Source organism: Pyrgilauda ruficollis, unplaced genomic scaffold (genome assembly GCF_017590135.1).
Source record: "Pyrgilauda ruficollis isolate IOZ18807 unplaced genomic scaffold, ASM1759013v1 scaffold57, whole genome shotgun sequence".
NCBI classification, from domain to species: domain Eukaryota; kingdom Metazoa; phylum Chordata; class Aves; order Passeriformes; family Passeridae; genus Pyrgilauda; species Pyrgilauda ruficollis.
The window spans coordinates 4832419-4847988 of NW_024527377.1; the positions used below are offsets into that span (position 1 = coordinate 4832419).

The 15570-nt window shown below is 44.0% G+C and overlaps 1 protein-coding gene across 1 annotated transcript in view; it reads right to left on the reverse strand.

Moving 5' to 3' along the window:
• GLRA1 (glycine receptor alpha 1) overlaps positions 1-10054 on the reverse strand; it is a 35495-nt gene extending 25441 nt beyond the window's left edge. Inside the window, exon 1 of the mRNA XM_041482041.1 lies at positions 9999-10054. Within this exon, the coding sequence (XP_041337975.1) occupies positions 9999-10054 (56 nt within the window). The remainder of the gene's footprint in view (positions 1-9998) is intronic.
• Between the last annotated feature and the right edge of the window lie 5516 nt (positions 10055-15570).

Genomic DNA, 15570 nt, shown 5'->3' on the forward strand with positions numbered 1-15570 from the left:
AGGCTTGGCAGAGACTGCAAGCAGACTTTTTATTTTAATGATTAGATTTACTATCAAAATTAATAGCACAATCAATATTGATATGCAATTCAATTAAATAGGATGAAACTCATTGCCTGCCTGTTTTTCTCCATCACCTTGTCTGAATTTCTGGCCTGCAACATTAGAGGTGGAAAGCAGATGGAATAGTGGAGGTGTGGGGGACAAAAGAGCCCCAATACTGAATTTTTGGTCTATCCTGGTGCTGAGTAGAAGGAGCTGAGAGTGTTGCAGGTGTGCATCTTGCACATCTTGAGTGGTGATCTCAATCCCTCGGTCATGCTCAGCTGCTGGTGTGTTACAGCCATTGGTGTGTGGGTGTGAGGTGCTCTCAGAGGTGAATTTTAAAGTTAATTCTCACAGGTGGGAAGGGAATTTGGACATTGTTGGTTTCTTAATTCAGCTGAGTTCTTATGCAGGGTAGGCAGAGAGCAGGCCTGAATACAGGAACAGGACAGGAAAGTGGACATGTACAGTCAGGCTGGAGAAATAGGGAAATTGAGAATCTGGGGAGAGATTTCACTCTGAGAAAGAAATGGGCAATGAGTTATTATTTGTCTCCATTAGTGGCAGGAGGATGGGGACAGGAAAGAAAGAGTAGGCTTGTTAAATGTTTCTGTCCTGGATGGCTGTGCTCTGCTGCTGTGAGCTCTTTAAACCAGTTCTAGCTCTTGCACCAGAAGTAACTGCATTGCAGTAGTCACAGGATGTAATCAGTTAAAGTTTTAACCCAAAGGATCCCAAAACACTCTCAAAGGTCCTTCACCACCCCTGTTGTCACTGGTCCCTGTGGCTGTACCTGAGGAGAGGAGCTGGGAGGCACTTTTTCATGAACCTCAGAGAATTAACCCTCTGTGGTCATTCCCATCCAGGGAAAGCTGTAACAACTTCACTGGAGTGAGAAAAATCTCTTCAGACTGCAGCATTCTGGTGTCTGTGCTCCACTGCCACATTCCTGCAGCTCATGGCTCCTATGCCATATGGCAAAACACTCTGTCCAGAGCTATAAACCATCCCAATTACACTGATTAACTCTATGGAAAGACACCAGCACTTGGAACATTTGCTGACGCTGCCTGCACAGAGCAGTAAGAAAATAATAAATGACTAGACAATTGGCTGGGGGGAGGAGAAATCTGCATGTTGTATATAGTTGGGAATAGCACAGGGAGACCAATACATTGTATGGGAATAATGCTCAGTTTTGTGCTGGGTCTGCTCCTCACAAGGATTGTTGTTGTGTGGTTACTCTTGCTTATTGCACACTAAAAAGTGTTTGTTAAATTAATTTTTGAGCCACAGGCATTATCTCTGGTGACTTTCTCAACTATTCCTTCTTCCAGAAGCATCCACAGCTCTTGGAGCCCATGCAGTGACTTTCTGGAGATGTGTATGATCCTAAGCCTCTGAGACAGATCTGAAAACACTTCCAACAACAGAGAAACACAAGTCAAAGCTCAGGTTTTAACCACTTGTGAGATAAATCCAGCAAACACCAGCACTGACTCTCACCTGTGCCTACACTGAGAGACTTACAAAAAATCCAAAGTTATAATTGCTTTTTGTTTTTTGTTGAAAAACAAAGGGGAAAACATCCTTGCAAAGACAAAAGCATGTGTCTGTAGCGTCACACACACACTGCACATTCCTTTTAAAGTCAGGAGGGCTAGTCAGGTATTCAAAGCCGTGCATAAACAGCCCTCCTGAAGGCAGTAAATAAAGGGGGAAAACATCTTAACAAGATGAAACTTCATCATCTAGGTAAGAATATTCTCTTTGCTGATGTGCTCCTGATTCGGTGTTTGGATGGAGAGCTGCAGTGGGAACCTCAATTGACGTCAGAGGGTTTTAGATCACAGAGCAGACAAGTGTCAGGGAGTTACGGGAAGTCGTGGGTGCTCTTCTATCTATAGCTCTGCAGCCACGCTCTCAGGTTCCCGTCAGTTCAAGTAGCTTTTTAGAAATTAGTTTTAGTTTAAGGATTTATGCTGCTCGTTAAGATGGGGTAAGGATATTGTAACTTTTTTGTGCTAAATCAGAAGTGGTATGAATAGAATTTTTTTAAGCGATATGACATATAGCGCAGAGTGGTGGGGGATTTTATCTTCTGAATCGAAACTTTTTTGCTGCAGATCCTTTGAAGAGGTCTCCTGAGCTAACCTGTGTAACCTACCTACAAAACTGTGGGTGCCATGGTAAAACTGGGGCTCTCTGATGAAATTTGTGCTGTGTAAAGTGAGTTGTGTGATGAGAGCACTCACGCTGATATTTTCTGATGGAATTGATCATTGTAATTGCAATGCAAACACCCTGCTGGACTTGAGTGCTCCCTGTGTGCCATCTGTGATTCCTGGTGTAATTCATCAGTTTATTCATGAGTAATAATGAACTGTAACTCCTGGAAGGAATGGCTAACCCCTGGGTCCCCTGCCCAGGAGGGATTTTTTTCCTCCTCACTCCAGGTGCCCTCTGACTTTGTTTTGTCAGGGAACTGAAGAAACCAAACTCCATCTTTTCAGCCCTGGCTCAGGAGAGCGAGTTGTGTTTGACGAGGCTGCTGCTTTGTCAGCCACACTGCTGGGAGATGACTTCAAAGTCCACAGCTCTGTGTCAGGGTGTGATGGATGGGGCTGGAAGCTGGACAATGTTTACAATTCCCAGGCCCATGGGGTGGCAGGAGAGGTGGGATACACACATTTTGGGTTGTAAATGAGATCTTGGGAGACCTGGTGCAGGAAAGAATTCTGTGTTGTGTGTGGGTGTGCCAGCAGCTATTGCCCTGGTCAGCAGTGCTTCCAGAGGGTGGAAGCACTGGGAGCAAACAGAGACAGGACTGTAAACATACCCCTCAGAAAGTCACTTTGTGAAGACAGGCTGTGGACAAAATTCTTATAAGGAAAGGTTCCCTCACCCAGGAAGCCAGAGGTTCTCCACTCCTCACTGGGGTAATACCTGTGGTGAACACTTCCTGCTGTAATGGGGGACTGAGCCAACATTGCACAGGCACTGTTGGCACCAGCAGGACATTTGGAAAGGCTTTTTTTGGGGTGCTGATAACAGCTGGCCCTTGCAAGCTTTCAGGTTTTGTAACTCCCTCATAAAGCAGAGGAGGAGGGGGTGTCTGCTCGAGGCTTTACACAGTGCATCTTTTTAGGGGCATCAGCTGAAACAAAAGAAATATAAAAACAAAATTGGAAAAAAATCAAGTAAAGGTGATAAAACCATGATTTTGTTTGGACTTCCTGCAGGATTCCTGCCTCAGCTGCGTTTTGCTGCCGAGCCCGACTGATCCAGCCCTGATGCCCCTTGTGCTGCTGTTTAATTGATTTGTGTGTTTGCTCGGGCCCTGCCGGGGCTGGGCACGGGATTTGCATTCTGGGCGAGTGGTCGCAGGCAGGGCTGGGGAGGTGCTGTCGGCAGCTCTGCTCTGAAGGCAGCCCGGGGATGATTGATGGCACTGCAAGCCCTGCTGTTCCAGCCATGCGACACTCCTGGGCTGGCAGCCCCCTGTGCTCTGCTCCCTCTTCACCCACCCACGGCGAGGCACTGATAAACACAAGAGGGTTCCCTGCTGGCTGCTAAGGCACTTGGGTGTTTTTTCTTTTTTTCCCCCCCTTTTTATTTTTTTTTTCCTATTTTTTTGTGAGCCTCAATGGAAGAGTGAAGAGGGAGAAATCAAAAGGAAAGCAGGGGTGCTAAAGTGTTTTCTTATGTTTTGCCCTCCCTCTCAAAATCTACATTTTGTGAGGCTTGGTAAATTAAGATTTCTCCTGCTCTTTTTGCTGGCACTTATACTCAGCAGAGATGTATTTACCGGATGCCAACAGTGCCCACGTACCAGCCAGATGTGGTGCAGTCCCCAAATCAGCAGCTCACCGTGGGCACTGTAGGGATGAACTAATTGTCTGCATCATGGGCAAAGCTCAGCTCCTGTGAACAATGGGTGCATCTGCCTCCATCTATTTCTGTTCTCTGCAGGCCCCCTCTGGGCTTTGGCCTTGCTGAGGGGAGGACAAATATTGTATTTCTGGATTTTTTCAGTTTTTGTGCATTAGCCTCTTGAAGCATCAGGGAGATTTAAGAGCAGCTTGGGGGTGTGTATGGGATCGATAGCACCAGATCAGCTGGACTGTATCAGCACTTTCCCCAGAGGGGAAGGGAACTGCAACATTTTGCACCAATCTTGGCTAAGAAATCCCAGTGCAAAACACCTCCTTTGGAGGGAAATGGTTTCTGTTCTGTCTGCCTTTGTAAACACAAATGTAAAATGTTTGGATACTTTGGGGAAACTTTGAGAGAAAAGAAATCAGTGAATTTTTTGTCTCTTTAAAGGGCACTGACTTGTTGAATTAGCAATAGTTTATTATGCTGGTACAATGAAAAAGTTGCTCCTTCCTGGTCTGGAAGTCAGCAGTCAGACAGTCTGGTGTTGAGTTTTCTGGGCATGGCTGCTGCTGCTCCTTCCAGTGCCTTGCAGGAAGAATTCCTTCTTCTCTCACTCCTTCCTTTTTGCTTCATGTATCCCAAGCTGAAGCTGGGTTTTGGTGTGTTGTTGGTTTGGGTTTTTTGTAATTTTGTTGGATTTTGTTCCAAACTAAAGTTATCAAAAGTTCTTGGAATTACTTTTTTGGTCCATCAAAAAATTGAATATAGCTGAAGTGGGAAGGGTGTGCTGGAATGACATTTTTAGTTTTTGAAAGCTTATGATGAATCCTTTCTCTTGGAAGGAGTGAGGTGCATAGGTGTAACCATAGTTAATGAAAAAACCCAATAATTTGTGCTCTTGTTGATAGATAAAGGCCAGTAGAAACATGCCAGGTAATGGGAGCAAAAGGATAATTTACTGGAAATAGTGAAAGCCTAATTTAATGTGTCACAACAGCGAGAGCTGATACAGGCAAACAAACCAGATGGAAGTCATAATTTGTAAACAGCCTATTTGTTGTCTTAACACTGATCACTTTGGGATCTCAGAAAAGCTCCAGGTTATAGAAAATAAGCAAGTGAGAATAGGTGATGTGATTTGACATAATTAAATCTTGTGAGTTGGTGTGATTTTTAAAAAGTGTGATTTATTTTTATAAGACCCTTGTCTTTCATCAGTACCTAAATAGCAATTCTATTCATTAGGTGGTCTGACACCTTGTTTTAACACTGGAATTTGGAGAGTCCTTTCAAGCTGCATGCTGGGATGAAATGAGAACAGGCCTATCTGCTGGTTTCCTATTGCATATGAATGATTACTGCTTGGTGCAGGGATAATAAAGTAATTTAATTTTGGACATTGATTAACTTCTTAATTCAGACGTTGAGATCCTTTTCTATCCAGGTCAGCTCATGAGGGTTTGGTGAGATGAATTTCTTCAGCTCACAAGGGATGTGTTTGCCCAGGACCAGGGGAGCTGCCCTATTCTGTTGCTTATGAGAGCTTTCATTCCTGGCTGGAATCACTTGATCAGCAGCAGAGTGAACTTCCTGAGCCTTTTCCTCTGCTCTTAAATCTGGGACATCCAGAGTCAGAGGGCTGCTGATCTTCATACCTAAGGGTCTCCAACTCCTCTTATGGGAGAAGGAGAATAAGAATTGCCATGTCTAAATTGTTTTTGAAGGAAGTCTCTGTAGTGCCTTTGCATGTAAGGGCAGGGTCTGACCATTCCCTCCACATCTCAGTCTTTTCTCAGAAGCAGCAACTCAGATATTTGAATATCAAATCTCTGTTCTGCCAGTGGGACTTGCTGCAGTGTGGGGTAATGTTCAGAGCGAGCCAAGGTGGACAGCCAGTCTGCATTACCTAAAATCTGCCCAGCACCAGTGCCTCAGACACCAAGGGTATTTTATTAGCCCATGTGAGAAACTGCAACATTCCTTGTAATGGTTTTGATAAGCAAGTTGGTTATTTAGGGTTTTCCTGCTCTTTGTACCCAACCTAAGGTGGGGGGGGAAAGAATGGGGTTTTTTCACAAACATTTGTGGAGCCTGTCTTCTGCTCTGAACCATCCACAGAGCAGGTCTGGAGTTGTTTAAGGCAGCTCTTTGCCTAAGAAGACGGTTAAGACCAGGCTGTCAGAAAATGTTTTATGTAGTTTATGTTGATTTGTCTTAAATGCAAGAGTCAGGATGGATGGATCAAAGTCCCTGCAGAAGGCAGGGTCCCAGACATTTTGTGCTTTTACTACAATGACACCAAATTAATCTTTCTTTACAGAATGATTTATAAGGGTTTCTAGAATTGTCTACATGGTCACATTTTCAAACCTTGGCTCTGTAACCCTTTTAGCAGGGTCTCTAATGGGGCTATTAAAGGTTGCAGACAAAGCAGCTAAAGAGTATCCTTAGAACCATCTGGTCCAAGACTTGCTAAATCACTTTTATTTCATGGAGATGAGGGACTCTGCAGAGGCACAACAGGTCATAAGGCACAACTTCCAGTGGATTTTAGTTAGTATGGAAAATATTCTGTGACTACTGACAATATCTGCTACATCATTTATCTTGTGGCTCTGGAAGTCTCAGGTTGGGGCTTCACTCTGTAATGTTACCTCTCCCTGCAGAGCTGTAGCAGGAGCCTTAGAGAATAGTGCAGGTTATTCTTCTCATTCTTGGTATTTTCAAGGAGATGAAACCAGCAGCTCTTCAATCATCCCCTGTACTTGCCAAGACTGTTTTAGGAGATGGTTTGTTTGTGGTTTTTTTCCATCCCCATGAAGATGAGGCTTCATGTGTGCAGTGGCACCTTCTTATTGTTTTAAAAACTGGCAATGAAGAGCTCTGTTACTGACAGGAGGAAATATAAACATGCCAGTGGGAGCAATCCTGTAGGGACTGAAGCTGGCAGCAACTTTCAGCCTGTGACTCACTTGGAGCAGTTGCCTGGAATCAGTCCTGCTAGCTGACAGATTGTTGTTCAGAAGGGGCCAGCCCTGATCTTGAGTCACGAAGGTCGTGCTGCTGATTCCTGATATTAGGATCAAATTCAGGCCCAGAGATTTTCAAAGCCTCACAGGACAGTGTCCATTTGGGTAAGGGGTCAGTTCTAGGGCATCTTTTCTCTCCTAATTTGACAAGGTGCATTCCTACCTCCAGCTTATGCAGTGGTGTTTCTGGACCATTACAGCTATGAAAATTCAATGGCACCACAGAAAGTCCAGGCAAGATCATCACAGGATAAAGGAGCATTTAGTTCTGCATGAAGGAATTCACAGCTGAACACTCAGGGTGTGCAGTTAGACTTTGGGAGAATGATTGATTGTAAATGTCTCCACAGATATAAACAGGACATCTGGAAATCCCTGTGTCAAATTTTGCTCCAAACTGTCCGATCTATTTTAAAGAACTAGCACTTTGCTTTACCTAGATACCCGTAAGGAAAGCTTGGTCAAGCAAGCTGTCTTCATCTCCCATCCCAACCCAGTTCCCATCCCTGCCCAGATTCCCAGGAAAAGCCTGAGTCACAGCTAAGTGACTGCAGTCTGAGGAGGCAGGTAGCAGGATGGGAAGTGATCTTCCATAAAGAAAGGCATGTCAGAATAAGCCACATATCACAAATTCCTTCTAAAACACCCCAACTGGAACAGAAACAAATATTATATTGGCAGTGCCATTATGTTTGCATTCATACACCAGCTGTTACTCTTTCCCATGGGGTCTTGTTTTTTAAATGGCTGGTGGAGGACATTTCTGTTAAGCAACAAATCTAGCCTTATTTTCTATATTGGCTTATATTCCTATCTTGGCTGTATATAATTTTCCTTGGAAGGTTAGATTTTCTTTTTTTTTTTCCTTTTTTTTTTTTTTTTAAATATATATTTGCGTGATATATATGCTAGCATACAGTGGATTCTCTTTGACAGGCTGACAATAAAGCGTGGTGCACTCTGTAATTTAAAGCAATGCATACTTCTTTTATGGATTATTGGATTATCAGCTTTGGGTTTGTTAAACATCCTGTATGACTGAGTGCAGGAGTAATTGACATACTAAATTTATGAATGACTGTTTATTAATTAACTTCTGTTACTGAAACTGAAATAGCAAAGCTATTCCTGGACTAGAAAGGCTGGTTGATTTTTGGCCTGTAATAAATGGAACACATAACACAAAGCGTGAGAGAAAAAAAGAAAAACATTGCGTAGAGTCAGTTCTGAGCAGGAATTACTGATTGGTTTTTTGTTTGGGTTTTTTTAATGTATTTAAAACATTATTGCAGTATATAAACCAATTTGATTTCATCCTTTCCCTGTAATTGTGTTAAAGCATTTTCAAATATTCTTAAATGCTGATTTTGAGGAAATTAAAGTTCCAGAAATACCTTTTGGATACAATATGATATAATACCACGTATGTCTGTGTGTAATCTATAACATTATGAATCTTTTCGTTAGGATCTGAAGTGACTGGTTTGCCAGGGGTTTCAATGCCCATGACAGTGATGGATGAGCTGGGAACCTGTCAGTGCTCACACGTGTGGTGTGATGGAGCACAGGTGTGAGCAGGATCTGCAGGACAAGTGTGCATCAATTTCACTGTGAGTGTGCATCAATTTCATTGTTCTGGCACTTCAGAGGCTTCAGTACCAGGGACATAGCAAAAGCAAGCCTGGAAATGTTATTTTTTTTCAGTTATGCAATTTTCCTTTTGCTTTCTGGCGTTTGTGTTGTTTAGTCTTGTTGGTTTTGCTTGTTTTTTTAACCCACTGCTTCCCCACAGTTGAACTAAGAGTTCATTGCACATCCTTTTGCTCCCTGTCAGCCCATCCCACTGTGCTGTGCAGGACTGCAATACACTTTTGACTAAGATGAGAAAGGATGGCCCTGAAGTGTTGGTTGTTGGGCGCTGCTCCTCAGAGATTGGTGATTTTAGTTATTTCTAGAACTCTTGTTTTACCTAACATAAACATTTATTGCTTTAAAATAATCTTGCTGTCTCTGAATTTCTGTGGAATTAGAGGAAAAAGTGGGGATGTTCCATTTTTTATACGTAGAAAGACTTTTATGTTCAAAAGGAAAGAGAATGCTAGCTCAAACTCTGGCCAGTATTGGCAGGTCTGCTGCTGTGATTCATAAAATAATAAGTATTATGCCAGTAATTTTATGTAAATAAAGTCTTTGTTTTCGCATTAAACTACAAGATGAGATTTGGGCAAAACACAGAAGTAAGAGCCATGCAACTGAATGGAAGGCTGAGTCTGATGAGCAAGTTCAGGTCATGAAACAGGTTTGGTTTTGCCAATTGCTTATATCTGGTGTCTCTCACTTGCTATAGCAGCCTGCATTTTTCACTGAAATATAGAAGCTTCTACCATCCAATTTCTTTTGTCCATTTAATAAAAGCACTGCAAGGATAGATGGACAAGAAGCAATTCTTTAAGACTAAAGCTGTTCCTTCTATCTTAGCTTTAATGAGAAACTGAACGCATCTAAACCAGAGTCAAAATACAGCTGGGTTATGTAGGCATAATTGGAAAAAGCTCGCCCCCTCCCCTCTGGCTTTCATTTAGATTCTGCAAAGAAAGAATATTCAAAACAGCATGAAAGAAAAAAAAAATAAGTTGGGAAGGAAGGAAATTATTCTTTGCTGTCAGTGATTTTAAACACAGCCAGCTAAGGATAGACGGTGAGCCCTCAGAGGGAGGCAGTGGAAGCATCCCACAGAACTCACCTGCAATCCGAGCATGGGGAGGGGGCGAGGTGGGAATATTTACCCGGGCAAATTCAAGTGCAGCATTGCCAGCCGCCACTAGCTGTCACTTTGCAAGCAGCCGGGCTCGGTGTTTTCAGCACTGCGGTTAGCGAGATTGCGGTGCTAATTAACCGGAGTAACTCCCCGAGCCGCCGAACGTCCCGAGCCCGGGGATCGGCGACAGCGAGCCCGGGGCACCGAGGGGTGGCAAGGGGCACCTGGGGGCAGGGGCCGTGCCCAGGGGCTGTGCCCGATGCTCCTCGCGTTAAGCCGAGCCTTACCTGAAGAAAACGATCGTCTCCCACACGTAGACTCCGAGCGCGTTGACGTTGCACATTTTTCCAGCTCTCACTGTTGTTGTGGCTTTTTTTTTTTTTTTTTTGTACTCCGTGAGGGGTGGGCCGCTGGGGTTGGCCAATAAAGTAACCGGGCACTTGGGGAGAAGCGGTGGGGAGAGCGGAACAGCCCCGGCACGGACGGGCGGGCGGCCGCGCTCAGCACCGCGGACAGCGGCGGCGGGCTCAGCACCGCGGACAGCGCCCGGGGCGCGCCCGCTCAGCACCGCGGACAGCGGCGCCGCTCCGCGCCTGGGCTCGGCCCTCCTCCGCCGGAGCCCCCGCCACCGCCGCTGCAGCGCCGCTCGGGGCCGGGGCTGCCCGCGCGGAACCCTCCCTTCAGCGGGATGTCGCTCCGGACATCAGGCTGGCGACAGGGGCGGCCGCAGAGGGTGTAGGTTTGCCATCAGGGTGCTGGCGGTGAGGTGGGAGGCTGTGGGGGGGGGGAAGGCGACCCTCAACAACGCGGGGTTTAATCTCCGCTGCTGGCCCGGGTGTCCTCCTAGTTACATCCACAGGAATTTGTCAGTGTGGAGCCGTGCTGCAGTCCCGCTTGTGTCGCTTTCCTGCCCGCCGTTTGGCTGCTGTTGATTCCTGCTTCCTGGGCTGTTTTTCTCCCGAATAAGTTATTGCTGCTGGAGGGAAGGTGTCCCATTGCTCAGGGCTAGAGCGGAGGGGAGCGAAGGGGAAGTTTCTTGGGAAGCACTTCCATTGTGCTCAGAAAGAAAGTGGCTCAGTGTCCTCCTAATGCATCTCATCTCCCCTCTGCCCTCTCTCCCCTGCTAGGACTCGCCAGATCTTGGGAGTTTCTTGCTGCATTAATTTACTAAACTAAAAAAAAAAAAAAAAAAGACAGAAAAGAAGGGAAAAAAAGGAGGGGGAGGTGGAGAGAGGGAAGGCAGAGGGGAGGGGGTAACTCAGCCTCTCCACCATCCCAAGGCCCTCCTCTTAGCTGTGCTCATTGGTCTCGGGGCTGAAAAAACTACTCTAGGATGTGGTTGGATAAACGCATGTTGTTCAGCAGAGGCCGTTAACCTTTAAAGCGCTGATACGTTTTGGTTTATTTCAATTTTTTTAACCCGAATTGCTGTCTTTTTAAGAAGTCTCTGAAACCGTCTCCCTTGACAGGGCAAGCGAAACGTGTCTTAAATCTCCATCTCGTGGAAGATCTGCTTGGCTGGCAGCTGATATGTGTTGCTGTTGGCTTTTAAGGAACATCTCTGTGTTGTGTCTCTTTTGTTGTTTAGCTTTGATTTTTTTTTTTTTTGCTTTTTTCTTTGTTTTGTTTGATTGGTTGCTTTTGGTCTTTTGGATTTGGTTTTTCAAAGAGCTTTGGCAAACACCAGAGCCATCAAGGCCAGGGCAGGTAAGGAGCATTCAGTAGTTTCTGCTCACAGCTCCAGCTGTGCTCGCTGGGTGCTGAGCTGGTGGTTGGGGCTGGGAGGATTGGGCTCCTTGGTCACTTTGTCAGTGTCACTCTGCTCGGCTTCCCATCAACTTCTGAGAATCAAAAAACTTAGCTCTCCTAAATATTCCAGGGTTGTGGGTTTTTTTTTTCTCCTCTATTATCCTGCTGTATTGGGATTATTCTTCTTTAAGTTCTGTTTTGTTTACTTGTCCTGTGCTTTGCAAAACTCCTCACGGCAAAAATTTGCTTTTAACCCCTGTTTAGCTGTCTTTAATCTGTTCAAGGACTCTTCCTATCCCACGTTGAAGGGTGGAGGATGACTGCTTTCTCCGCCACTGTTGTAGTCCCTCCAGGCTGGGAAATAACTACGTTTTTCTTCTCTTTTTGAGTTGCATCCCAAAGGACCTTACTGCCACACTAGAATTCACCTGATGTTTTTGATCTTCTGCTCTTTTTTTCTTTTTTTCTTTCTTTTTTTTTTTTTTTTTTTTTTTGTTTCGTTTTGTTTTGATTTTGTTTTGTTATAAAGCAGTGTGTTTATGTAGTGAAGCAGACAGAAATATCCTTTGGGTCACCATTCAAAAGAAAAGAAAGACCTGCTTGGCTTCTAGCCACTGGTACAGTGGGAATTTAATCGGATTTACTCCAGCTCCTGGGTCTCGGTGTCTGGATAGATTAATCACAGGCTCTGATTTCACCTCATGGAGATTCCTGGGGATGTGATTCCATGCAGCATTCCCTGCCTGCCTCTTGCTGGCTCGTTTCTGTCCCTTCTCTCCTGACATTTATCCCCCATGGATGAGACTCTGTCGCTGTGCTTTTCCAGCCCCCTGTGTGCTGGCAGACCAGAGGAGGAGCTCCAGACAGAGAGTGTTAACAGGATCCACACAGCAGAAAAGAAATGGTCTTTCCCTGGTGTTCCCCCCCCCCCCCCCAGGGAAGCAGTACAAAGAGCAGGAAGCAGAATCATCTCTTGGCATCTGTGGGTTAATTGTAGAGGCTGTCAGACTTCTTGTTCCCTTAGAAAGGGAAATGGCTCTGTAGAAGATGGGAATGTCTCATGTGGTATTTCCCTTGCTTGCAAGTTTGATCTTTATACCAAAGAAATCTGGGCTTGTCTTCTCTTGTCCCCACTTGCTGTCCTTGCACTCTCTTGGGCCAGGGGAGCAGGAGACCTGTGCTTAAGATCCAAAAAGCAGATAAATCTGTATTTATAGAGGATAAAGAGTCTTTTAGGCTGTTACTGTTGAAGGGTCTCAAAACTGCCTTTCCCAGGGAAAGAACTTCTCTGCTTTGCTGTCATCTCTCCTGATGGTGATGGTGACCAGGGGGCCCAAGGACTCTTCAGCTGATATTCAAATATTTCTTCCTACTGGAGAGAAACTGGAGCATTATTCATTTTGCACTGAGAGATTTAGACCAGGGAGTAAAACGAAATGTGAATTTAGGGATATAAGTTTTGCATGTCTTCTCAGGATGACATCAAAGGTACTCACACATTCTGCTTTACCTTTTTGTCTGTGCTGTACTATCTCACTCTTAATTGCTTGCCTTGGTACAGTGCCCTGTATTGTGCTGTGTGAACATGTCAGGCCTTGGCCAGGATGATTTCAGGTCCTTGGAATTCACATCCTCTGATTTAACCCTGGTGTTTCCAGAAACAGCCTGACTGACACCCACCTGTAGTTTCTGTATTCTGTAGTTCCTGATATTGTTTCATCTGTAGATATCTGTGATGAACTTTCCCACATTTGTTCTGTACCATGCCAGATATTTAGATTTTCTTCTGTTCTCCAAGAAGTTAAGGGCAGATAAACTGGAAGTAGTCCTGGAGATCGAATAATGTCTGCAATCAATTTTATCACTGTTACTTTAAGTCACCCTTGTCATCAGGTGCTTCCCACCCTGGGTCTGTCCTGGCTCCCTCTTAGATCAGGTTTTAGCTTTCTGCTTGGTTTTGCTGCAGTGGTTTGTGATTTATTTTTGTAGGGGAAAGGTTCACTTGCCAGGTCTGCTGCTTTTCAAGCAGAGTCCAAATGGTTTTGAAAGGCATTCGTCTTTCTCTGGTGTCACTTGCACAAATTACAGAGTTGAAGATAACTTATCATTTGGTCAAATGAGGCTCTTAAAATTAGAATTACCTGCTGAGTGTTCATCTTGTTCTTGTTTTTAGTTTCAAAGTAGATGAGTCTTGTAAAACTCGTTTGTAGGTGAAATTGTCTGGGAAGATTCTTTGTCATCTTCTCTCTGGGCTGTGAGTGATGGATTCTTTTCAATAAAAGACACCACAAAGATAATGGCTTTAATTTGTTTTTCAGCACTGAACCAAAACTTGGGGACATCTGCTGGGAAGGGTGTGCATGAGGAGTGATAAAAGCCGGGGAATATCAGTTTTTCCTTTGTGTGGCTCCTCCCTGATCCTTTCCCTTTGAACAATGCATGTGGAATTCTTCTCTGTGAAGAAAACGATTCTTCCTGGTAGGGTCTGGCTTCATTTTGGTTTTGATAGTTGATGGAATTGCTTAAAGACAAGGAGAGCACAGAAGGCCTTGGAAATCACTCTGTAATGATGAGAATTTACCTAAAGATTCATTCACAACTGCAAGCTGATTTCATTCCTGATCTGTTTTCCATCTCTGGATTTTATAGCAGGCAGAGTCATTTTAGTCTCCTCTTGCTTTTTAGAATTCAAAATCCGATAATAAATTCATCCTGGTGATAAACTCCTTCAAGTTGACCATGCACTGCCTTCCTTCCCCAGATAAATGACAGGATTTTTGGTGAAGAGATGGCCAGCACAGCAGTAAAGTACACTCAGCATTATCTTGGGAATACTAAATCCATTATTGTCACTTTGTTCTTTGGAGAATGGCTAATGAGGAAACAGTGCCCCAAGAACTTGGATTCTGCTTCCCAAGGCACAGATTCAAATTGCTACAGCAGCACTACTTGCCTTTTTGACACTGAACAAATGAAAAACAAATTTTAAATTAGAGTTAAGTTCACAGAATTTTACAAGGTTCTATAAAGTAATTTCCTATTCAGCTAATTTCCATGTAGAGTAAGCTATTGCTATGCAAGATGGTTCAAGTAAATACAATTTTCTTAGAAACTTGAGAACCTGGGATTATTTTTTTTTTAAAGAAAGTAATTGCTGGTAAAATAACACCATAAAGTGTTTCTGCAATAATTTATAAAGTGAGGAAAAAGATTCTTTACTTAAATGATGTACAGATGAAAGAATTAACTGGAACTAATATAAAGGTACATCTTCCAGTACTTCTGGAAGTATCCATCATCTAAAAATATTTTTAGAATTGAACACTGATGAAAAGTTTGATAAATTCTCTTTTGATATGCACTGGCTCTTTGGAAAACCACTGGTGTCTTGTATGGGAAATTCAGCAACCCAAGACTGGAAGGTTACAAGGGATGGAGGTGAGGGACTTGTGGTGTAGGTGATGGATATTTTTGAATGGATATTTTTGACTGAAATTCAGAACAAATATCACTGTTTGACAGCCTATTACCCCACATGTTTTTAAAATTGCAGGTCTAACTCTATTTGAGGTTCAGCCCTACAACTTCCTCTACAGAAAATTCCATGGATTGTCCTTGACCTTCCCACTCCTGGGCACTTTATTTCTTGACAAGTAGAGTAGGAACTGATTTCTCATCATGGGAAACATGGGCCCACGAGCCTGGTGACATCCAGCCTGTGATCACAGACTCTGGAAGGGCAGTGGAGCCCTGGGCTGGGATGACTTCATGACACACTAAAGGTTCGCAGGAGGCCAAGCAAAGATCTCACTTTGTGCAACATGATTTGAATGCGTGTTTGTCCTCCCATGTCCAGGTTAAGGCCGTAATCCCTGAGGAAGAGGAAATAAAAAGGAATGGATGGTTGTTTCCCCCTAGGAGTGCTGACTTATTAATAAATTCCCATGTCTCATATGTCACATAATGACACTTGAGCTGTGAGTAGTCTTGCTGAGCATCACAGGCTTGTCATGGTTACAATTTATGTAGTGTCTTGCAGTAAGAAAGCAGCAAGGACCTCATAGCTCTACAAAAATCACACTGCTAGAATTACAGTATAATCCTAAAAGA